At 30.0% G+C, this 26,253-nt stretch overlaps 1 protein-coding gene across 1 annotated transcript in view; it reads right to left on the bottom strand.

Moving 5' to 3' along the window:
• The window catches only part of LOC106687444 (proteasome adapter and scaffold protein ECM29), a gene marked incomplete in the record, with an annotated part of 47,587 nt that overhangs the window by 1,945 nt on the left and 19,389 nt on the right, over positions 1 to 26,253 (bottom strand). Inside the window, 24 exon segments of the mRNA XM_024361938.2 lie at positions 618 to 820; positions 3,648 to 3,790; positions 3,890 to 4,038; positions 4,146 to 4,268; positions 4,607 to 4,768; positions 4,851 to 4,989; positions 5,080 to 5,197; positions 5,640 to 5,719; positions 7,102 to 7,212; positions 7,507 to 7,641; positions 9,383 to 9,458; positions 9,536 to 9,624; positions 9,712 to 9,829; positions 11,918 to 12,098; positions 14,689 to 14,803; positions 15,036 to 15,157; positions 15,233 to 15,311; positions 17,065 to 17,196; positions 17,295 to 17,419; positions 19,540 to 19,717; positions 19,862 to 19,953; positions 22,579 to 22,756; positions 23,926 to 24,073; positions 25,057 to 25,274. Of these exon segments, the coding sequence (XP_024217706.2) occupies positions 618 to 820; positions 3,648 to 3,790; positions 3,890 to 4,038; positions 4,146 to 4,268; positions 4,607 to 4,768; positions 4,851 to 4,989; positions 5,080 to 5,197; positions 5,640 to 5,719; positions 7,102 to 7,212; positions 7,507 to 7,641; positions 9,383 to 9,458; positions 9,536 to 9,624; positions 9,712 to 9,829; positions 11,918 to 12,098; positions 14,689 to 14,803; positions 15,036 to 15,157; positions 15,233 to 15,311; positions 17,065 to 17,196; positions 17,295 to 17,419; positions 19,540 to 19,717; positions 19,862 to 19,953; positions 22,579 to 22,756; positions 23,926 to 24,073; positions 25,057 to 25,274 (3,214 nt within the window).

A 26,253-nucleotide genomic window follows, 5' to 3' on the forward strand; every position in this document is an offset into this window, starting at 1 on the left:
AATGTATTTTTGACATATTAGATATAAATGTTTTGACCTGGGCAGAATAGCCTGTATGGAGTTTTTTTAAATGGTTGAATGATATGTCTCATAGTAATTTAAGATTCTCCCTGAAGATGGCCGAATTGGCCGAAACGTTGGACGTGTGAATGAAATAAATGTTTTGAGACTATAATTTTGGATAGTGTTTTTGAATTATTTAGTAAAAACTACTAGTCAATGGATAGTATAAAAACTACTAGTCAATGAGTAGTATAAAAACTACTTGACAATGGGTAGTGTAAAAACTACTTGTCAATGAGTAGTATAAAAACTACTAGTTAATGGGTAGTGTAAAAACTATTTGACAATAGGTAGTATAAAAACTACTCGTCAATGGGTAGTATAAAAACTGCTGAGCAAGAATACTTTTATGAAGGTAAATGCTGTTTTTTTTTTGTTATTAAATTCTATAAGCTTAATACATTCAATGATATACCAAAGGTACAGAATTGTGTCAGAATAAAAGTTATTTTTCCTGAAACTATTCCTATGATGAATAAATGGTTACTATTAATATTTTATTAAAATGCTAACATTATATACCTGTATTATATAAATCATAAAATTTAACTTACCACCAATAATACATTTCCCTACTAAACTAACTGCTGCTTCAAGAATCTTCTTTTCCTCAACAGTTACAGCCTCTTTTACTGCAGAAGCAACTGTTGAAAAAACTGGTTTTGTCTCAGCGAGGTAGGTCAAAGCTGCTGACTTATAACTAGTCGTTCCTCTGCTTACTTCTCTCAGGAGAACTTGTTTCACATCATCACCTTGGCTATTTAAAACATCAGCTTAGTACAAATTTTAAAAGTAATTTTATAATATTGTATGAAAGAAAATGGTAGATAGCAGGTAAATTCAATAAAAACCATACTATCATGCTCGTGACTAACCATGTTTTAATTAATTAACAAAAAAAAAAACTATTATTTCATTAAGGAATAGCTATAATATACTTCAAGAATAATAAAATATTTTTTGTAAAAGGGATTTGAGGACAGGAGTGGCATAATTACCATAAATAAAACGAATGATTGATTTCATTGCATAATGATTTTTTAAGTAAATTATAAAAAAAAATCAACAATGCATCTCATAATAATTTAAAAACACTTTCAATCATTTAAATTTGAATTTTTATTCATTGAAAGAGCTTAGTTAGTATACAATTTTGGGATAAAGAAATTAAAATATTTTTTATTCTAGATACACATTAGAAGTCAACCCTGCTTAGCTGAAAAACCTCAAGCAAGACCTTTTTGTCCTAATAATTTAGAACCCAAATTATTTTTTAAAAATCTGGTGTGGTTGCATGCATCATACAACTTTCATTTACTCTACTTTGAATTAAATTAATAAATAAAACCAAAACCTGATTTCAAAATTTTTCTTGATTGCAATACCATACCCATTGAACTTTACCGGGTTTAATTAAAATCTAAGAGCTATTTTTAAGAAAATCATTAAAAAAAATAAAATCGCTTATATAAAGTCCCGATTCTGGTTGGGAGACTTCAACGAAAAAGTAAGTATAACATTCCAGGTAAACATCTGTCCTAAATTTCAGATTCATATGACTTTGTGTTTTTGAATTAGGCTACACAAACATACTGTTAAAGTATGAGTCCCTCCCTCTCTTTTCCATATTTTTTCCAAATTTTCACTGACCATTTTTGAATATATAATACTTCTTACCTTGTTAAGCATGCTTTAATAAATAATGACCACTACTATTTTTACTTATTAAATGTACTTATCAATAGTTCATATACGTTAAATTTAGAAAAAAACTCCATATTGTTATCCAATAGTTTATTATTTCTATAATAATTTATAAACATTCTCGTACATGTCTCAAATATTTTACACTTTAAACGATAAAACATTATTTGGATTATATTTTTAGGTGGATAACTTCTAATCTGCTGCTAATTTGAAATAAAGTGGAGGATAATTATGTTGTAATCTGAGTTATCTTGAAGTGATATGTGGATTCAGTGCCAAGTAAATAAAAATTTGCGAAGTAGATTCAGAGAAAAACTACCAATAATTTTTTTTGATCGATAACAAAGGGTAGTAAAACCACAAAATATGACCATTTTTGGACATTTATTGATAATCATCATATGAACTTGTTTGTTGGTTAAAAGTGTAACCTTTTCTTTTATCATCAACAAAAAAACTATAACTTTTTGCAGAAATCTTTTTATTCACATGGATTAGTTTGACAACCCTGTTATCACAAAATATAGCAAAGATTAAATTAAATACCTCAAAATTTTGTTTGAAAACCAATATTTTTCTTGCTTCATACAAGTGGTTTATTTAATTTAATCTGAAAATTATAAGTTAATAAATATGCGTGTATGTAACGATAATTCGATCATTTGATTAATCAAAATGTGCATCAGCCTATTTTTGATCCATCATTGCAAACACTATTTAATCTCACAGCTTACCCCATCATGTAAAAATTTTTCAGCTTGTGATCAAAGAAAAAGAAAAAATAGAAAAAGTAAGGATGGGTTTAAAAAAAAATTAATATTTTTTTTTACTACAACACCTGGGCTATTGGATACCAGTGAAAAAACGGCCAAAAATCAATTTCAACCACTAATTTCGCTTATCCATATTTCAACAATGGATTATCCAATTTGACCCAAATTTTAAGGAAAGTAGAATAATAATGTAACCAATATCTTATTTATAATTTAAGTGCAAATAACTGGTAGAATTTTAATATTATTAAGTTAAAAATTAATTTCTTTAATTAAATATCACTCATAAATGACGTTTCTGGGTCAACGGCACCATTATCAGGTACAGTTCCATTGTTGCTTTCTATTTAATTTCTTATGTTACATTAGTATCTCTCTCTATTTAGTCCAAAAATTAAAATGCAGTAGCTAGAATGTTGTCTTAATTATTAAAATGTGCACAAATATGTTTAAAATAATGAGTCTTAAATCTTTAAATCTATATTTCACATGAACACTGATAAGAATCAAGAGAAAAAACTCTGAAATATCAGAGTTCATGCGACAATAGATTTAAAAATAGACTTTCTTTATGTACCTGATGATGGAGCGATGACCTCGAAATGTCATTAATGAGAGATATTTAATTAAATGAATTAAATTTCATCCATTACTTTCTCTTACTCAGGTCCAAATTTTTTTTCTAGACAGCACTGTATTTCAAAATGGCTCATCACATTTTGATTTTATTCTCAGATGATATCATTGACTATGCAATATTGGTAATTATTTATCAAACAGATTATGGTCAGGAAGGTAATCTGTAATATTTATTTAGCATATCTTTTTAAGAATTGTTATATTAATTCTGAAATATTGGAATTTTCTGATTTTTTAGCATTTTCAGGATTAAAGAATTCCCTAACCTTTTCCAGTCGCTAGATAACATTTCCTTCTCATTGCGGTTAAGTGCATTCAATTTTATTAGTTCTTAATAAAAAGTACGTACTCCTAACAAATGATTTTTTATAACAATGTCAACATCTACTTTCTCTAGTGAAATGATTAACTCCTTATATTAATAAATCTAAATATATCAGTAATTGACGATAAAACAATTGATACCTAAGGTAAGGCAGAGGGCTCAGAAGGGCTTCTTTCCCAGCCCAGACCCTTCCTTCCAAAGCTTCAAGGAGAGCTTGAAGGATTTCCTCTTTCTGTTTTAGATCAGTTACTTTCTCAGCAAGTGTTCGAACAGATTTGCCACCCTAGTTATCAAGGAAGGAATTTAATATAAAAATTTAATTAATTGAAAAAATATGAATATACAATAAATAATTGTAAAATACTGTTCCTGATTTGTATACCTGTGCTTTTAACGTCCAGTATTGAGATTTGATAGCAGTTAGAAGCAAAGAAATTATTTCTGACTGGTAAGTAGTCAAGCGTCCAACACCTGGGCATATCTGCTTAAAGGCTTCCTCCCACTTTTCAATTCTTTTCATGTTAGATTTTTCTAGAAAACATAGACATTTCTCATACAAGAGCGATTACATGTCATGCAATAAACATAATCTACGAATATTTTAATTAAAATAAAATAAACTGATTATTTAAAATTACCTTCATTTGGAATTTCATGTTTAGCCAAAAATACCAAAGGCAATGCAGTTTCTTCAACAGCATCTTGACTATGCCTTATTGCTGCGTCGACTGCTTCAGTTACACCCCATTTAACTTCTTCCTCTGTATACGATAGATACTTTTTAATTTTTGACATGATACAAATCAATGTTAAAATGTAAGGAAAAATCAAACAAAATTGATTTATCTCCATAATGATTAAAAATAAACTCTTTATAAGCAATTTATCTGTTTTCTTTTCCTCACCAATATTTCATGTAAGAACAGCATTTTTACCATATTCAGTTTTATAACAAAGGTAAAATTCATATCATATTCGATATTAAACTCTTATATTTAAACCATCATATAACTTATTTATTATTTTTGTGATTTCATTTGCACAAATAGACAAATTTTACAATTAAATTTATTAATAACTAAAAATTTCTTAAAAATACCTGTGTATGATTCTAAATAGAGTGTTGTCAGTCTTTCAAAAAGTCTCTGAACACTGGATGCTTTGGCACAACGAAGAAGTTGACCCATAGTTGAGCCAAATTCAGTTCTTATCCTCCTGTTTTTGTCTTTTACACCAGGAAGTAGAGCTCCAAGAAATTTTCCTGTGAACAAAGAAAACCACCATGCTTACAATACAAACCTCTAGATTTAAAGTTAGTGATAAATAAAAGTGCCTCTACAGACCGACGAACGGCTGGATCTCTTCACAGCGGAGATGATGACTCAGCAGTGTAATAAAATTTGCGGAGGAAACTCTTCCGCCTCTCACACTGTGTTTCAATGAATCTATAAGAGCTCCGGTTAATTCTTCCATCATACCTACCTTCAGAAATGAAAATTAGGTCACTTAGGACAATAAATTTCTTAGCATTTAGAAAATGATTGCAAATAAAAATATTTTGATGGTATTAACCTTTACATATTGTACAAAACTCCTGGGATCCAGCTCACACTTCAAATATCCAGCGATCACTTTTACGACATCCTTTTCAGGAAGGCCTTTTTTCAACATTTCACTGATAGTTGCAAGACTGTAATTAAGGTATTATAATCAAATTAAGTGATAATAAAGGAGGTAATTAAATCATTAAAAAGACTAAACAAGGAAAACTAGATCTTTTAAATAAATCAACTTTATTTTAACATGAAAATAACATTTTTTACTCAAATTTCAATGCAATGGGAAATCAATTCAAAATATACATGGTTTAATTATAATTAGTTTGAGGAACAGAGGTTAATTTAAGGATATTTTTAATAATAGAGGTAACCTAAAGAAGTAAATATTTTCCTAAAATTATTTTCAAGTTATCCTGTAATTATTCATATAAATATATTTTAATTAGACAAGGTTTTTCTCGAGGGCTGGGAGAATTTTATAAAGAAAGCATTATTAAAGAATTTTAGTGAAAGGAGTTTAAATAACTAATAAACATTGCAAAATAAATTTTAAAGTGAGGTATAAGAGCAAACCTTAATAATCTAACTTCTGCAGCAGGGTTCGTAATGCCTTTCTCCAAAAGTACAGGAAGGATAACGGGCGTGGCACAAATCTAAAACAATGGAAACAACTGTAATATAGGTAATACACCCGAGTATCCTGGAATGAGCTTAGCAAACAAACTGGGTCACAAGATGAAAATATATTTCCTGAAATGTAAAAAATTAGTTCTATGAAGCTACAAAGGATAAAAAGAGAGCATTTTACACACACCATTGCTACTGAAGCAATAAAAAACCATGACATGATTCCCACCGTGCTTAACAGTTGCAATCAAATATATACATATTAAAGGCTTCACCCTTCTATCTTTAAATAAATTTTTTATCAGACCTAAATTTTTTTAATATATATATAAATAATCATTACAAATTATGAAGAAGATGGTCAGGGGTGTGGTCACAAGAAAACAAAATATAGTCAACAACTATTTTTTTGTGTTCTTATGATCACACCCATGACCGTCTTCTTCATAATCTAAATTTTTAAAATTTTCTTTCACTGAGATACTATATAATTTTTCTAGAATAAGTTGGTTCATTAACATGCTCTCAAGTGCACCGAAATTTCTTTTAAGCCTTTGTCTTAAGGCCAACCTTCTGAGAGGTGATTTTTAACATTTTAGGAAGTACATTTTCACCTTATTACGATCTGATGTGTTAAGTACATTTACAATCACTCAATTCAGGATTTTTGAGGGTTTATTTTGTTTGATTTCATGTAAATCACACACTGACTAGATGTTTTCTAAAGCCCACTGATCCAGTTTTAAAGTTTTTAATTATGCATTGAATAGTAGAGTGAGATAATCCCAATATTCTATCAATATATACCAACCCATTTTGGTGTAATTTTCTTTAATACAGACATTTAGCTCACTGTGTGTTTGTATTTGATTAAGGGGTTATGTATTAGGTCACCTGTTACTTTATGAATAATTTTTTGCACAATAAATTAACAAATTTGGTTGTTAATTAGGTTATACTATTTTCAAATTTTCTTCACTTGTAAAAATTTAACACAGAATATTGATTTTTATAACAATAATTACTTAATTAAGGTACAAGAAATTATTAAACATATTTTCCCCCAAAAATTAAGTGTATGACTCATATTATTAGGTATCTTTTAGCCCTGTGAAGCCATACAGAGTCGGGTGAAATGTCAGCAAATAAATAGTCGTAAGCAATTCTACTGATGAGAGATAGTTGACCGTGGATGAATTATACGAAGAGAAGATGGTTAGGGGGTGCAGTTAAAATATAACAGAAATAAGTTGAAATAACTTATTTGTGTTATATTTTGAGCGCGATCCCCGACCATCTCCTTCATATTTTGAAAAATAAGGTCAATCATTTATATAAATAATATTGTATGAATAATTATTTCACCTTCTGTAAAAAAGACATGGTGCCCAAAACAAAAAATAAATACCTTTGCCATACTTGCTGCTGTCCTTACAGCTTCACTTCTAGTGTCCTTATGGATATCATCCATTACCCTAAACAATTCAGCCCAAAGTTCAGGTAGACGATCTTTTTTCTCCTAAAACAGAAATATAAGATATAAATGAATTTTTATCAGGAATTAAAGAATATTTAACATTGTTTCTACAATATAGTTGGAACATTCTACATCTGAAATGAGTCTAAGTCTATTTTCTTTAATAAACAAATACAATATAAAATGTAAATAAAGATATAATGATCAAAAATAATTAAATTGTATTAATAATTAGAATATGTTTAAATTAATAAATAAAATTCAACAAAAATAATTTTTAAAAATGTCTTCATATTTAATCAGCATTCAATAGTTAATAGACAATACATTTCTTACCTCTACAAGGAAAGTACCTGCAGGACCTCTCATAAGATCAGCAATGGCTCTGCAAGATGAGTATCGCACACGCCATTCTCTAGCTGTAAGGTTCGACAACAAATCATCAAATATTTGTCCTCGGAATTTGACGACCTGTGTAAAAATATAAATTTTAGTAATCTAACAATTATAATTTAATTTTAAAAAAATTAGCCAAATACATGGGTCACAATTTCTTTCTCACTGTTTATATTTTTCATTTCTTTTTTTTAATATCCTCTTATTTTCTTATCATAAAATTACACTTTTTGGAAATTATTCTTTTTACGGATATTTCTATTGGATGGGTAATTACTCATACTTCAAAGTGAATAATTTATCATTTGAAAATAACATCTTTATTGAAATATAGGTGTATAAAGATAGGAGTTTTATATGAGTAAGCGAAAATAGTGAATAGAATCTGATTAAATTGAGTAGACTCATTTTACACTCATCCCAACATTCCCTAGAATAGGGCTAAATCAGAGAAGGTATTTTCAAAATATAGGTATGTTGAGGAAATTACAAGTTGCAGATAGAATCTGATAACCACCAACCCCCCACATTCTCTGAAAATTTCATCAAAATCATTTTAATATGCTCGAACACAAATTAGACAACAGACAGATATAAAAGGAACCAAATTTGTACCTTAATATATAAAATGTATAATACGAGTGAAAATTGTCGATCCTGAGAATGTAAAATTTTTTCAAAATAACAGAACTTCCTTATCTTTGATAGTAAGGAAACAAAATAATAGTAGATCTATGACAAAAATAATAATATTTGTTTAAGGATCACATTCTCAACCATAATTAAAAAGCAACATGAAAGTCCTTCACTTATAAATAGAACAATCATTTAGTGACCATAGAAAAACAATTCAAGATCGACCTAGCCTCAATAGACTGATATCAGATATAGCGCACTGTCAGGCATATTTAAGTAATTCAATTCAAAATGACTACATTTAATTAATTAGTTTTCCCTTATGAACAATGAATGAGCTAAGTTAAGCTCAAACAGAATCAAGCATGAAAGAAGAGAAGAAGTAAGGCAGAAATGGCAATGAATGAAGAAAGAAAAGTAAGATCCTTCCAGTCTGCAAGAAAAGATGATAATATTAATTGATAAATCAAAATCATTAATTCCAATAGAAAAATTTCATTCAAAGTAAAAATAGAGACAGAACATCTCAATTTTGGTCAAGTTTAATTATTTTTTTTTTTTTGTATCTAGTTTTATTTTTCATTTTGAGTATTTAATTTTGTTTTGGCAAAAATATATGTTAAGAATACAAAGTAAAGTTAATTCAAATCCATCGATACAGTCCACTATTCAATTATTTAAATTCCAATACAGTCTACTCATTTTCATTCATAACCAGCCTTAAATCACTTTTTTTCTTGATCATAGGAAATATTTAATTCCACCTAAGTTACCCAAGATAAATGATCAATATCCATAATAGTTTGAAAACAAATTATTTACTAAAAACTGATTTTTTATTATTTATATATTTGTTAATCTCATCAATTGTTCCTCGGGACATCAATTATTTGCTATTTAAATAATTGAAATTTCATTCATTTAATACAAATAATTAGTATTAAGAATATTATACTTGCTAACACTTATTCATTAAATTTTTATTGAAATATGAAAAAATTATTGCCACAAATTCACACTTCCTTCTTAATAGATGTTTCAAAGGTAAGGTAAGACCGGGCCTAGTTCTGGGCAAAAAGCATCAGGTGATAGGTTTATTATTGAAAATACCACATAACTAAAATTTGAACTTTCTAAATAAAACCATCAGATAAACTTTAATAAGGACTGGTATTGTTACCGTATCTTGAGTAGCCAAAGATGACCAGATTCCAGCCATTGCTTGTCTCACATGGCCGATAGGGTCGTACTGGTACCTGAAGAATTCAAGTAGATTGTTACATATTTTAAAATAAAATATTTATAATAATAAATAACAGTGCAAATACTTCACCTGTAAAGTCTAACAAGGACAGAAGGTAAATGTTCCTGAAATTCTGGACCAGCTTTTTGAGCGAGTGAGGCAACAGTAAATGCAGCACCCTGAAAAACAATAAGTAATATTGATTATTCTGACACTATAAAATATATTATAATATAATGGAGGAAAATAAATAGGCTGCTATGTACCTTTTTTGAGTTCCAAATAGCATTGTGATGAGCGAGAGCCATAAATTTATAAATTAAATCAGGCTGGTTCAAATCAGATGCCAAGGTACACAGTTCCTTATATGTTGACAACTTTCCACTGCAGTCACATGAAAAATAATATATATAAATAAATAAAAAATGAATAAATAACATCTCCATAAAACTGGTAAATTAGTTATAACATTTTGTTGTTTATTATATTTGACACCCAACCAACCAAATTACCCAAAAAGTTAACAACCAATTCTATACAAAATGAGAACATTCATTAGTTTAATTCAATGATAACTAAATACTTTTATATAAGAAGATGGTCAGGGTTAATTAATTAATTAATTTATTTTTTAATATTCTTTACTTACTTTTACTTATTATTAGTTAGTTCTTTTACAATCATTATTATTATATCCAATATTGTATTAACTACCCTAACTATATTTTCTTCTGTATATACTCGTATTATTAGTAACGATATATATCATTCTAATTTTACTTAGTTATTCCTAAATTAGAAAACTATTATAGTTATTATTATTATCATATTTCTGTATCTTTCTCTTATTATTTTTCATTTTTCGTCATATCTTTATGACTACTTCCTGTATACGCGACGTATTTGAAATAGAAATATAGCCGTTAAACGGCTGGCCACCTCCTCCCCACTCCTCCATGCTTCCGCTTTACTGTCGCCTTCTGTTCAACCTTTCGCTTTGAACAGGTAGGTGGTCCTGATTTGTTCTTTGCTCATTTACTATCACTATTATTTTTTTATTTACATTTATTCTTTCAAGATATTTAATCTCTACTTCCTTTATTATTTTTTCTGTATCGTTTTTGTTTTATGTATGACTCCTGTACTTTTTTAACTGTATATTTTAAAATTTTTATTCTTACCATTTTTAACTGTATATTTTAAAATTTTTATTCTTACCATTTTTAACTGTATATTTTAAAATTTTTATTCTTACCATTGTTACTTATTTTTTTTATTCTTATCATTGTTTATTTTATATTAATATTATTTTATGTCTTCCTTCCTTTAATTTATATGTAATTTCTTATCACTTTATTTTTACATAATATTTATCCTAGCTTAAATTACCTTATTGTAATATTCTTAGTTGTTTTTTTTTGGTATCTTTTTAGCTCTGATGAAGCCCTGCAAAGTGGGGCAAAATGTCGGACATTAAAATAGTTATAAACTATTTATTCTTTTTTTGACCGCAACCCTGACCATCTTATATTTAAGTTTTACGGTCAACTATATATACATATTTACTAAATACTTTTAATTCGACTTAGAAATAAAAATAAAGATAAAAACAAATTAAAATATTCAGTCAACCCAGGAGAAGTATGCCCGTGAACATTTCAAATGGATTTCATGCATGCAATGACCAATATAAAATAATTAAATTGAAAATATATCTCACTTGAAGTTCTTAAGCTCAATATAAGAATTCTATCCCCATTTTTATTATGAATAACGGTTGTATTTTGGAATCAACAAAATCATAATCTTATTTTTTACTTTATTATTTTATTTGTTTTTTTTTTCATTTATTATCAGAAGAATGGTTATAAAATAGTGTAATAATTTACCCCGGAACTAAAATGATTTTGGAGGCAGTAATAATTTAAAACAGAGCAATAGGAATACTATGAGTGAAATGCTCATGGAACATACATTTCTTGAGTAAAGGAAATAGGGCACCCCTCTGCAGGGTCGAATCTATCAAAACTACATAATGTAAACTGGTGTCTTCCTTTTTTTCGAAAATACTGATATTGTAAACAATCATGGCTTTGTAATTCATATTCTCCAGTTTGTCTAAGCAAAGATTATGGACCTATAAATGATTTATATCATCGCTTCCCTCCAACTAGAATCTTAGGAATTAAAATTTAATTCTAGGTAATTCAGTGGGAAGTCTGTACATGTAATTAACTATTTTACAATCCGAACTCTACATTTAATTTTTTTTTCAGTTAAAACTAACACATTTTTAAGTATTTTGAGAGACTTATTCCCATCTTTGAAAACTAAAAAGAGATTAAGTGTAACATCAATATATTTCATAAATTAGCAAAAAAATAAAATCAGCTAGAAATAATTTAATGAGAGTTTCTATAAGCAAAAATCTTTATCACATCTGATAATTGATAATTAAAAAATAATACTTGCCCAGTTGGTGTTTCACCAAGCTCCCCTTCCTCAAAAAGTTTGGTTTCGCTTGATACCTGACCAAGCCTCTTTCCTGAACCAAGCTGTTCGACAACTGTTTTAACTAAATCACCTCTTGTTTTTTCATCACCAGCATCGTAAACAAGGGCCAGGCCTTTTCCAGCTCCTTCTTGAACTAGACCTGGTTAAGGAATTAAAACAAGCTAAATAACAAGCAATTCTAATGTACAGAGTGCCTTCATAAAGGAATTGAAGTATTAGATGATTAAAAATGCATTATATTGAGGTTCAAACACTATTTGTTGACCTCTGTATAACATATTCCATAGAATTCAATGTAGAATATATGTATATGTGTTACGAATAACATGTATGGTATGCGACATATTAAAAAAATCATGACTTTGTTATAGAGAATTGAGCTTTTTTTGAACAATTGGGCCTCTGATCAGTACATTTAAATAATGGCATTACTTTAGCTACTTCAAAACACATCCATCCACATTCTTTAGTTTCCAAGATTTTATCATTTTACTTTTCAAAGACAGTACACTTTTTTCTTCAATTTTTAACCTTTTAACCAAGGAAAAATGTGACTGATTGCAAATACGTATGCTCACATATACTCATGGCAGGATTTAATACAAAAGGACTACATATAACTTAATGCGTTCAAAATATTATGGTGGATTTCCATGATAAAAAAGGTTGTCATGTATCAGTATCAGTTTGTGTATGAAAAAATATTTTATCATACCCAGTTAACAGGTTAATATTGTGGGTAATTTAATTGTTTGAATATCCAATTCTTCTGAGATGTTGGCAAACCCTTTTCATATTTTTTCATTTGATCTCAAGGGTTGATGAAAATCATTTCCATTTATTATCAGTCTTCAAATAAATGACACATATAACACACTTCAATTATATGTAAATAAAACTTCTAGTTTTAAGTCCGGGAGTTCAACGTTATAATAACCATACATAAGAAAGGAAGTCAAAGTCACAGTTCCAATTACAGACCTATCTACCTATCCCCTGTGCTCTATAAGCTATATACCTCCATTCTCGAGAGCCAATTAAGACCACTGGTAAAACCTGAACTACGGGAAGAGCAAAGTGCTTTTAGGCCCAATAGGCAAATAAATAATCTCATCTTTACTTTAAGAAATATGATAGAGAAGTCCTGAGACTGAGATTGAAATACTTATTTTGCTTTCTTAGACCTGAAGGCAGCATTTAACTCGGTTCCCCGCAATGAGATATGGAACTCCTTGAAGATGAAAAACATCCAATAAAGCTTTTAAGGGCTATAAAATTGATTTATCAATAGCCAAAAGAAGTTGTACTCGCGAATGGAAGGGAGTCAGGAGTATTTAGTCTTGGAAAAGGAGTGAAACAGGGTGATTCTCTTTATTGTGTATAAGGATGAGATTGCCTCCATTTGCAAAAAGCGCACAGCACAAATGTACATGGGCCAATGGAACCTACTTCCTGTCATAGTACAGTTCTTCCTATTTGCGGTCTACATTGTTCTTATTGCAGATTCAGACTTCAGCAGACAGTAATGGAATGGAAAGAAGAATTGAAGAGGAAGGGAATGACCATCAATCCCCTAAAAAGCAAAATACTGCAACTCGGCAGAACTCAAGAGGATATCAGGATTGTCTGTAATGAAGAGGTGATGGAGGTTGTGACAGACTATAACTATCTGGGCACAAATCAATGATTTGGAAAAGTAGATTCAGAAGTCTCAAGCAGAATATCAAAGGCCAATTCCATCTACTATACGATCTGTAATAATGTTATCAGAAAAAAAGAGGTGAGGAAAGATGTGAAGCTCCAACTGTTCATTCAAGTCTGTCTTCTTACCGATACTTCTTTATAGAACAGAGAGCTGGATCCTGAATGAGAGATGTTACTGTGTACTAAGCCATGTTACTACAACAGAGATGAAGTTTCTCAGAAGAATTAAGGGGAAAAAGCGGAGAGACTATTTCTGAAATGACAGATTAGAGAGGAGCTAAAGATAAGCCCAGTGCTGAGAACTCTGGAGAGAAGGCAGCTGAGATGGTATGGGCATGTCTACCGGATACACCACCACAGAGACCCAATCAAAACACTGGAGGTGAGACCAGTGGGGATAAGACAAACACTGGGAGTGAGGCCGGTGGGAAGAAGACTGAGAGTGTGACCCAGAACCTCATACACCAGCCATATGGAAAGAATTGGAAGGCGAAGAGAGAAGACTCTGGAAGAGATGAAGAACCTTGCCAGGGATAGGATCTCATGGAACCAATAGTTGGAAGAAACCCCACGCTGAAAGGCATATGGGTGGAAGAAAAAGAAGAAGTTGTAAGTCATAGTAGACAGAACAGTAAATAAGATTGAGGAATGGTAGGATCCCTGGAGAAACCTCACAATGTCGGACATGTGTACCTGGTATACTGGGGGAGCTGTATATAATTCATTAAACACAACGTGATTTTCCTTATATACAGGCAACCATTGCTCAAATTTGTTACACAAAAGAGATTTATTTTTTCCTGATCAAATTTTAAATTCATTATATGAAGATTAACTTCCAACTGAATATGGCTACTTTACGTGGATTTAAAGAAATTCACTAAATGAAGGAATTTGTTATACCAAGGTTCAACTGTAAGTGTGAAAACTCTGTTATACATCAATTACAGAGAAAAAAAAAGTTTTAATAATTACAACCATTTTTGCATAAAGAATAAGTCTATTATGATGTATGTATTCAATACCATTATTATCATTAAGAAGATCAATAAATCCAGACTGAATGTCACCAAGCTTTATTTTCACAGCCTCTATTTGACAGCAATGTTTAGTTATAGCCAGAAGCCAAAAGCATAATGTCTACAACAAAAGACAAAATTATTTATGAAAACATATGACAAATCATATGATCTAGCTCATAAAAACATTGTTTATTAATATTTAAATCAAGGAATGCCAGATGATAGAAAACTTTTAAAAAGATTTTTACTAGATAAAGTAAAAACTTAATTAAGTATCTTTCTAAGTTAAGTTAAAATATTGATATTTAAAAAAATATATACCTATCAAACTTGCCAATTTATTACTCTACCTGCCTAACACCTGGTCTTCTGTCTTCAGTTATAGTAGACAAAATCCTGTCTACAGAAGAACCAGCTAGTCCACTCGAACCTTCACTTTGAGGAAGATGTTTTTCTCTACTCCATGGATCACCTTCATTGAAAAAAATTTAAGTTTAAAATATTACACTCGGTTTGATAAAACTGAATCACAATACTAAAAAAGAACCTGCAAGTGGACTGTCACTTCCCATAACAGCTGAGACCAAGCACTGTCCAGAGCAGAGAATCACTTCTATATCTTTGACCTAACAAATTTCAGTATTGATTTACAATCTGATTAATATCTTATTTAATCTTAATGTAATAGGTTATTTTACTAAGCAATGTATACTCCAAAAACAAGAAGTTAATCACTAGCAAGAACAAAAATGAGATAAAGCACCCATAAATAAAAATTATATCAATATTAACTAATTATAAGACTCTGAAATTTAGTAGTTCAGATCAGGTCTTCCAATGAAGAAAAGAGTTTAAATTTCAAATGTATCAAGATACAAGTCATAAAATAAAATAAAAAAGACATATATGATGGTCAAGCAGTTCAAACCGTGGGTAGCGGTAGCCGCGGGGTAACATGCCAGTCTACCAACCCACTGGTTGTCAGATCGAATTACCGGTCTCACCCGGGCTTTATCAAGTATAAAATAATGCAAAATTCACTTACAACCTCTCCCCCCAGGCATTTGTGAGGCCTAATAGCCAATGGGTGCCACTCACAAAAAAATAGGCACGAGAGTGACGAACCCACCCTACGAAAAACCACGTCAAGAAATGCGTGATGTATTAGGAAATACATCGCACGAGGACTTAGACCTCCACGGTCTGTTGCCCAATAAATAATAATAAAAATAATTAACTCTTATAGCAGCTCAGAGGTAAGGCACTATAATACTAACTCGAAGGGTTTGAATCAAGCTTTGAGTCAGCTGGATTACAATAGCTGTGAACCAGCCCCATGGGTATGGGAGCTTTCTGGGATCCACCCAGCCTCATGAAGTGAATTCCATTAATTGGGTAAAAATCTGGGAGATGAGCATGATTATGATAAATCACCTTCTTGCCCAATCGTTGGTCTGGTAACAGTGCTTCCGTACAAAGGACTGCACCCCTGACCTTTTATGGGTTATATTGGTACAGATTTTTTAAAAATTAATTTATAATTTTATAGTTATTGCTTTAATTTATTTTTTTTTTTTTTAAATTAAGGAACTATCTGACATAGTTCATCAAAAAATCTTTTAATAGGAAACTGTAATGCTGAAGCTCTATTCTCTAAAATTATGATTACAGCAGTTAAAATCTTTTCAAATACTACTGTTGGAGAACTCCTCAACATGTGAATTAATGAAGTGGACTTCAAAAATCAACAATTTTATAATATTACAGTAGCAGTTAATGATGAATTGCAAATTTTTTTATGCATGACTTTTTCTTTTTTGGAAAAAACTTTAAAAGTCTTAAAAATGGAAAATAGTCGGAAACATCAACCATAGAAGTTCAATAAGGGATAATCCTAATTAGAATTCCAGATGATAAAAAGTGGGTATGTTGAGAAAAAGAAAGTAGATGGGAAATAGTTTAATCTTACTAATTTGGGTCATCACATAGTTCAAATGTAAATATCATAATAATTGTGAAGGAAAATATCTGTGGACTTTCCTTAAATTGTATCAGTTCCAAGCCTTGGAAAAAATTGTATTTAAATATAATTAAATAGTATATAAAATATTTCAACTAAATTAAATGCATCGTTATTTAAATGAAGACCACGCAACAAAGAAGCTATGACTCCCAGCATTTTCCTTACATGGTGGTTTACTTCCAATTTAACACTACTTTAATTAATCCATGTAACTTATTTCATTTTTCTGTTCATTTATTATTTTAATTTTAATTGTTGCATAACAGGTAAACATGTGCTAATTTCAATGGAATCTGTATTGTAAAATGCACAGCTTTTCCATAGGTTTGCTAAATAAGGGGAGGGGAAATAATTACCTCCTTTGGGGATTCTAACAGTTTATCAATGACTTTAGACCTGAGCTTGGTCCCTTGCTCAACAATACAAAGATAACCAACAGCATTGATAGCTTTTTCTTTCACTTTGTTTGATTCAGCTTTAAAGAATTTCTGAAACATTTAAAATTAAAGAAAATAATAAATATACATGTAAACACTGTACACATTAATTAACATCAAGCTGCTCTGTAAAATAAAAACAAAATTACCTCTAAAAGATTGTCAATTAGGCCTTCTAGTTGAGCATCAGGAAGATGGAGTTTTGCAGATTGAGCAATGAGTGCTATCGACGTTAAGCCAGCGAGACAGGTATTTTCTTCATTAATACTCTGGCCTATAAAAAAATATTAAATACACACTGTAAAGTATAATTCAAGAAAGTAAATACTTTTTTTAAAAATTATATCTGGGAATATTAGAGAGATGTTAATTGTAATAACTAGTATCTCTGATTTAATTTTAGCCCTGAAGATGATCTACATGTTTCGACTTGTATAACTTTGGCTAGTATAATAAATCATTGACTTGTTTCAAGATGAGTCAAAACTATCATCAAACCACTGTATGTGGGAAGGGTATAGGATTTGAAACAGAAAAGCCATAATACCCTATGGGCACCAGTTTGATGGTAGTTTTGAATCGTGTTGGAATTTATCTATTTACTTACTGAACTCATTATTATTCATGATATATCTTATAAAGTCAATTACCTATTAAATCTAAGTATTATAATAGAAACCTATTTGATGTATAAATGACTCTCAAAACTGTTTTAATTGTTTAATGATAATAAAAATTATATTTTTTTATACCAAGGATAAGGAAGGCTATAGGATTATATTCCTATTATTAAAGAAATTGTTTTTATAAAATGCCGCTTGATACACACTTACTATTTGCATATTTACTTGATCAATTTTGATTTTTTTTTTTTTTTTTAACTGCTTCCATTGAGAATTAAAATAGTTTGATTATTGTCACTTCAACCCAAGTAGGTGCAGTTTTTTGTAATATCTTTCATTTGAACAATGTTACCTTTCTTTTTGTTAAAATATTTTTACAATCTCGAAATGGAATTGACTCCCTAATCTAGGCTACCAAACAACTCTTTGTAATAAAAGTAATATAAAATCAAACCTGTACAATATATAATCAAAAGATGATGACTTCAATCTCATCGCTAGATCAGTGCATGCCCTAAAGATCTTTATCCCTTTAGAGAAGGCTGGAAAGGATATGAAACTTGCTGTCAATGAGCAGAAGACAAAAAAATATGCTTCTTGGTAAATATGCTGTCTGGAAAAAATTCCAGCAGGTTGAATCGTTCACATAACTAGGTATAGAACTTAGTTCTAAGATTAGTTTCAGTCCATCAAAGCACCTATATGCCAAGTGTTGACATACAGTTTAGAAACTTGGGCTACTATCAAGGCAGATGAAGATAAACTTTTAACTTTTAAGCAGAGAATTGTTCGGAGAATCTTTGAGCCTATAAAAAAAACATGACTGTGTGTCATCTAAGAAAGAACCAAGAACTGTATGAACTCTTTGGTGAGACAGATTTTGTCAAGTTCATTGATATCAGATGAACAACAACACTGGGCAAGTTATGTCTCTTGAATGGATGACTGCAAAATTCCCAAGATACTCATGATAGAAAAACTACATAGTACAACAATAATGGGAAGACCTAGGGCAAGGTTGTTGGACAGTGTACGTAGACATCAAAGATCTATAAATCTAGGACAGGACTGCTTTATAATAGGACTTGACAAACTGGCAGAGGCTTTTCAAGCAAGATACACACAAGGTGAATACATTTAATTATAAATACAGTTGAAATAATAGTTTGTAAAAAATCAGAAATTATCAAAAAGTTGATAAGCAAATAAGAACTAATTAAATTATATAAGAGAAACATTAGTGTGTACTACGTACCATTTGCCAATAAAAATATTATAAATGACTCAATTTGTATTATTTATGAAATTAAATTATCTAATACAATTAAAAGTAAATAGTGAATAGCTATCAACTATGTTTTTTGTTTTTTTTTCATTTGTACCTTTTATAATGAATTTTTCCAGTCAGATAATTCTATTGTCAAACTTATTATAAATTGAGAGGAAAAAAAAGTAGTCCTGGAAAATGTCACAACACAATCTTTAAGAATTACAAAAATTCAATCTCTAATAAAGATCCACTGATTGGTCAAGATGAATTCCCAAATATAAACCCTAATTTATCAGGACTTTTTTGGAAACAATAGCTGTTATGGTGCCATTATATTTGAATTTACTTTACAACTTTAATTAAAAACCAAGTTAAATTTTACTTTAAATAAGTTATGGTCAGAGTTAAAAAATGTATACAACACCAATGATAAGAAATTTTGATGGAATCAAATTTGAACTAAATCTATTGATTAAAAAAAAAGTAAATAATAATGCATACAAATAGTATTAAGATATTGCACAGGTGGATTATCTATCCTCGAGATGAGATGGCCTAATGCAAGGATCTGCGATTGGAGCTCACTAAATGGTGGAGGTTCTAGTCTTGAAGAAAGAGCACCCCAAACTTCTGCAGCTAAATCTCTAATAGCATCATTATTACCATCAATAGCAAGTTTCTAAAAGCAAAACAAAAATCAGTAAAAATACAATTGTACTAACTACTTGTCTAAAATACATTAACATAATATTTAGAGATGAAGGTAACTAAATAATGATGTAGCACTTAATTAAAGATATTAAAAAAGAAATGTCCCACTAACTTTAAATATAGATAATTTATCGAGATGTTTGTCAGCAAGGGTTGGGTAAAGACATCCAATAACTTCCACTAGTGCAGCCAATGGAATGATTCCTGAAATGATTACAATGTCACTAAAAAAATCTCATAAAAATATATAACACATGAATAATATCTAATATTTTTATTAAGATAAGAAAGTTGAGTAACATACTTTATGATAACCTAAATTAAATGATTCAACTTTTCAACCTTTACCTTTGAACAGGTAGGTGGTCCTGACTTGTTCTTTGCTGATTTATTATCATTTTATATCAATATTATTTTTTTATTTATACTTATTCTTTCAAGACGTTTATTTAATCTCTATTTCTTTTTTTGTTCGTCTCCTGCACTTTTAACTGTATATTTTATGTATTTTTCAAAATTTTTTACTCTTACCATTGTTACTTATTTTTTATTCTTATCATTGTTAATTCAATTTTATTTTATATTGATACTATTTTACGTCTTCCTTCCTTTTATATATATGTAATTTTTTATCACTTTATTTTTACATAACATTTATCCTAGTTTAAATTGCCTTATTGTATCTTGTTGTAATATTCTCAGTTTTTTTTGATATAATGAATTGAATATTTTTAAGAAATGCCTTAAGGTCTTCAAAAATAAAGTATTATGTAGAATAGTTGATATATAAATATGAAAGATGAATCCATTAAAAAATGTGAGAGGTTACAGAAAACGGCCTTACAGGACTTGGACAAAGTAAACATTATGGAAGTAACAGTATTATGACAATTGAAATAGGCATATGAAGTTGTTGAGCTTGATAACAAATGAATTTTTAAAAAGTTAATTAGTAACAAAAGAACAAACAAATCTCCAAATAATAGACCGAACCATAGATGGGAGGATTATGTTATGTCTGAACTGTCAAATTAGAATTTTGATGGGGTTTATTGAGAGGGATATATGAGACAGCAATGTCAGCACTACAGGTATTAATCTTTGGTTACGCTAAGCCTTATAATCACTATTGTTAATTTATAAATTCAGTTGAGCCCATATATTTAGGTGAAGTTCTATTTAGAAGTCTCCATGGTGTTATCACTAAAAGTGGCTGAGCATGCCTCAAACCTGGGAATGATGAAATAAAATGACCAAAAAGATCCTTCAGGAAAAATTTGGAGAGCAAGTTAGGTTCAGTCATCTTTGCTTTCTCAAATGCATGACAGATCAGAATTTTTTGGCAGAAACATCTGTATAAATTGTGGTCCACATACTTTTTGGGTAGGCAGAGTTCATTATATCTGAGCTCAAATTTTTAATGGTTTCTGGTCTCTTTTGTTTCATGTCACTGGTATTAGATGGAGCAACCTCTGTTTTGGGCTGGATTTCTATGCACAGAAGCTCTACTCGGTGTATTCTGTGTACAAAGCTTGGTCTTTTGATAATGCTTTGTGTACTTTGGGTAACACAATCTTTCAGTGGATGGTTAGGAATGCATTTAGCTTTTGAATCTAAATTAAGAATTCTTATAACTCTCCTATCCACCACCTTAAGGAGGTTTGTGAGGTTTTAGATCTCTAGCAATTATATTAGTCCATGATTTGGACTTTATAGACCTTTTGAAAATTGGAGTTTGTTGCAACCCCCCTGCTGGTTATCCCATATAATAGATACACATTAACAAAGAATGTTTTAAAGTCGATTGGTTACTGTCCTTCTTTTTGAGAACTTTCAAATGAAATTTGGCAGGTCTACGTAATTACAAATTAACGTTATTCGTAAATGAAGTCGATTTTGTAATATCTTCCAGTTTTACACTTATCAATAGAATTTCCAATAAAAGACTCTCATGGAGAATCTAATTTTAAATGTATTTTATATTAGTGAATCTAAAAAATCAACATGTCCTGAAGGCATAAATCGTCGAAACTGCAAACAATTTTTTACAGTTTTACAAATAGAGGAAGTCAGACAAACATTAAGAAATTTTTTTACAAAAATCCATCATCATCATCTGAGTATCTTTGTACAGCTGAGAAATACTCAAATGCCTGATCTGATGATAAATTTTTAAGAGAAATAAAATTCTGAAACAATTTTATTAATTTTTTTCCCACCTATTGACCACAAATTATCAAAGATCCAAAACAATTTTTTATTGTTTTTTTTATGGCAATTTATGCCTTCAAGACATGTTGGAATAGAAAAAATTTGCATGTATAAATTGATTTAAGATTATCTATTAAAAACCTTCATAGAAAATACCTCTTTCCATTAGAAATTTCAGAGTTAAGTGGAATGGGGGACTGGAAGAGGTTACCAAGTTGACTTCAGAACCAAAAAAAAGTTTATCCTCCATAACTAAGACAAACCAAGTTTTATTCCGAAATTCATAGAACTCTTTTTTAGAAAAAGGGGGTGTCAACTGAGTATTGAACATCACAAAGATAAGAGGAACTATTAATTAAAAATTTATTAAGAGATCGTTTCAAGTAGGAAAATTGAATTTTTACCGAAAATGTAGTTTTGTAACACCTATACAACAACGTAAAATTCAAATGCTGAAATAAAATGAATAAGTTCTTGGAATAAAATTTTAATTTAATAAAAAAAACTTTACTTTATGAAAGTGAATGTATTAACTTTTCATAGAAAACTCCTCATACATTTAAGGTATCAAAATGATTTCACTAATGGTAAGTTAAAAGATGGTTTTAAATTTATTACCAGAATCTTCCTTCAGTAAACGAAACAACATTGTGACATAGGCCTCAAGTAGTTCTGGGTCAAGTTGAGAAAGATATTTTGATATCAGAGGGCTAGAATCTGATGGATGGGAAATTTGCTCATTAGTACTCTCAACGCCAGCATCTGCAGCCAAACAAAGCCTCAGGTAAAGCACTACCTAAAACAGAAATTAAATAATATATTGTTGTATAGAAACAAAAAACAAAACCTTGAATAAGGATTTTAGCATTAAAGACAATTACCACTAGAATAAAGCAATTTTATGATAGTGGTAAAAAATAGAAATAATTTTAGCACCAAAAAATTTATTTTTTTGGGGGAAAGGGGAGGGAATTTAAAGTATTAAGTCCTATGTCCTATTAAATAATAAATACTAGTAATGATAATATTCCTTATCATCATTACTAGGATTGATAAGTAATGTCATTACTAGGATTGTTAAGTAATATTATCATTACCAGGAATGATATTATTATTACCAGAATTAATGAGTAATATTATCATTATTTATACAGGATTCCAGGAGGACTCCAGGACCTACATGGTTGACTAACAACTACAGTGTAACGGAAAATGCCTGAAGTCAATAATTTTTTTTTTTGGAAGCAATAAAATAATCAGCATCTATGTCATGTGGTCGAGTATTTATGAGGCCATTTGAATCACTTTGGTTCAAATTTGAATTAGTTTCGCGTTTCTTAATAGCTACTTCCAATTTTTCAACCTTAACACCCATATGTTGAGATTATCTTCTTCTGTTAACAGAAGTACTGAGTGTCAAACAGAGCTCTGATCTATTTTGCTAAGATTCTCAAAATCATACATCTGTCTTTTATCAATCATTTTTCAGAGAAGATCCAATGAGAACTAATTCAGAATGACCAATGACATCACATGTCTTGTGGCAATTCCACAAGATTCATAAGATTCTATGGATGTAAGTATTTTAAAAGAGAACAGATATATAAAATTAAATGCAGTAGCAGCCTATAACTGAAGAATTAACAAAAATAAAAATAATTAACAGAAAACATGTAAGGGATCAATCAGGACTTTTATATGTTAAATGTTAGCATGGGTAACATTAACACATACTAAAAATAACTGAAAGTAAATGATGGTAAGAGGTGGAGGCATTGGTGATCTCCACCTCTCCAAAAATCAAAAGTACTTACAACAACAGATAGGTCATTGTTATAATCTATGAGAACCTGGCAGGTTGCGCACCAGTGGTTAAATAGGAATCTGAATCCATATTTATTATCAACCAGATATCACAATAATATACATGATAATATTTTCTAAATTATCAATATCTGAACGTACTTCTTTCAGTAGCAAAGACGGATGAGGTTTTTCCGAATCCCTCTCAGACACAAGCGTAAGAAGGGCAGGAAAATTTCCAGGTTTAATACTTTTTTCTTCACCACTAATGTAAAGAGGCTTTTTAGCTTCTCTTCTGATTTCATCGTCACTAAAACAAAACATAAAAAATAAAGAAATGAAAATGTATAAAAATAATGACTCAAATGCATAAATATGAAAAAAAAAAAATTATTTTCATTCTGTGAATTTACAATAGTAAAACATCTAGATTCATTAAATTCTTAAGATTATACGTCTTTTACAAGATTACCTTTTATATAAATTATCACCACTGAATGAGTATATTATAAAAATATTTATCAAGTACATGGGCCAATAGAGCTTCATCACTGTTTCTATCCATTTTTTCACATTTAATAATTAACTTATGGATAAAAGGAAAAGTAATTTCTCCAAGCTGAAAACACATTTCCAGAAACAAAAGTAATAAGGCAGATACATTATTGACTGTTTGAAAACTGAAGATTTTAGACAAAATAATATGTAACATAAAAAGAAATGAAGAATGATGAGAAAAGCAATAAATAAAAGATTTGCTCTATCATCACAAGTTTTACAGAGTGGGCGTATGTGCAGTTGGCTTTTCTGCTTTGCCAGTCTGATGATGTTTTCATCATAATAGGTACTCAATTTTTAGTACCTATGATGAAGAATTTTAGTTTTTTTTATTTCACTTACTCTATGCATGAGCTTTTCAGCTGAAAGGAAAACTCCATAAAATTATTCTCAGTCTTTTAAATATTGATTCTATAACAATTTAGCATTGAATAAATAGTTAAGAGCATTATGTAAATTTGAGTAACTGTTATATTTTCATATTTCTACAAAAGAAAAATGTCAAAATTCTGCAACAAGAAATAATATTAAAATTTTCCTTTTAGTTGTGTTACGCGTGCATTATACTAGATTTTTCCAAATTTACATCAGTATAAATTATAAAATTATTCCAATAGACACCCGGTTGCCTAATGCAAAATGGCTTCTGATATTTCTATTGAAAAACAAAACAACAATGAAATCAATAGGCCTTATTTTGAATAGTATAAATAAAAATAGAAATATTTAATATACCTAAGGCAAGTTGAATATAAAAGTAAGTAAGTTCTAAGTGGCGTAGGCTGAAGAGCATTAATGATGAAGTTGAGAGCTAAAGAACGGGCTTTCTGGCAAGGAGAAGACAACTTTGCCTCAAGAAGACCTGGTAAAGCACCATTGCTGAACTCTCCATAAGCATTACTCATTGAAACTGCAGAATCTCTTATCACCCTAGCCATCTCAGTATCACCAGCCTAAATACCAAAATGAGTTAGTTATTTAAATGTATTTAAAGACAGGAATGATTTCATAATTATTTAAAACCAAATAGAACTAATTATATTTCAATAAAATTGTAGTGTAGTTCTTTCATCTCTTATATCAACAATAAGTAATCCGATTTTTACGGTTATTTTTTGGTTTTATATAAAGTCGGGGTCGGGGGCCTCATTTTCTTATGCCCCCCCTTTCCGCGGACACCGGAAGGCCCCCGAAGACGCCGCGACTCCAATGCCGCCCCAGCCTATGCACCATGCAAGCTAGGACCTGGCCTACCCCTACCATCACGCCAGAGTCCAGGACAGGCTGACCCTTTTCCACACTAATAACATTTTAATTATAATCGTAAAATATACTCAGGATACCTGCAGTATAGCATGAGCAGGTCCCAATGTAAACACACAGTATTTAACTACTAACTCATATAGTTTAATTATTATTAAATCAAATAATTAGATATTAAGTTAAATATCCATCTATTGAGTCTTAGAAGCCATCCTCTACTCCATCATTCTTAAACTCTTACAATAGATAGTTGCCCTTACAAATTCCCTCATACCAGGAAGATTAATCCAAATTTCCTTACTACATACTCCTTCTTGAACAAAGCGTAACTCCTTTCATTATTCCATAAGTAAAGGCAAAGCTAACGAGCCAATGTTTGTTATCAATACACTTTTGTTCAGTATGAACTTCACTAAAGTAGGTTGATGTGGTTCCTATCTGTTTTAAGCATTAAAATTATTAAAGATACAAGATACATAAAATTATTAAAGTATTAAAAAATCCTCAAGAGAACATCTGTTCAGCATTTCTCACTTCCTGTCTAAGAACTGATTCTCATTTTCTTAAAGAATTGCTTCTTAAAATGCAAAAGAGTTATTAGTAAGCAGTGAAAGAATTTCTGAGTAGTACATTATATAAATGTAAATTCAATGATTCTGTGCCCAAATG

Source organism: Halyomorpha halys, unplaced genomic scaffold, assembly GCF_000696795.3.
Source record: "Halyomorpha halys isolate HHAL.00 unplaced genomic scaffold, Hhal_1.1 Scaffold964.1, whole genome shotgun sequence".
NCBI lineage: Eukaryota > Metazoa > Arthropoda > Insecta > Hemiptera > Pentatomidae > Halyomorpha > Halyomorpha halys.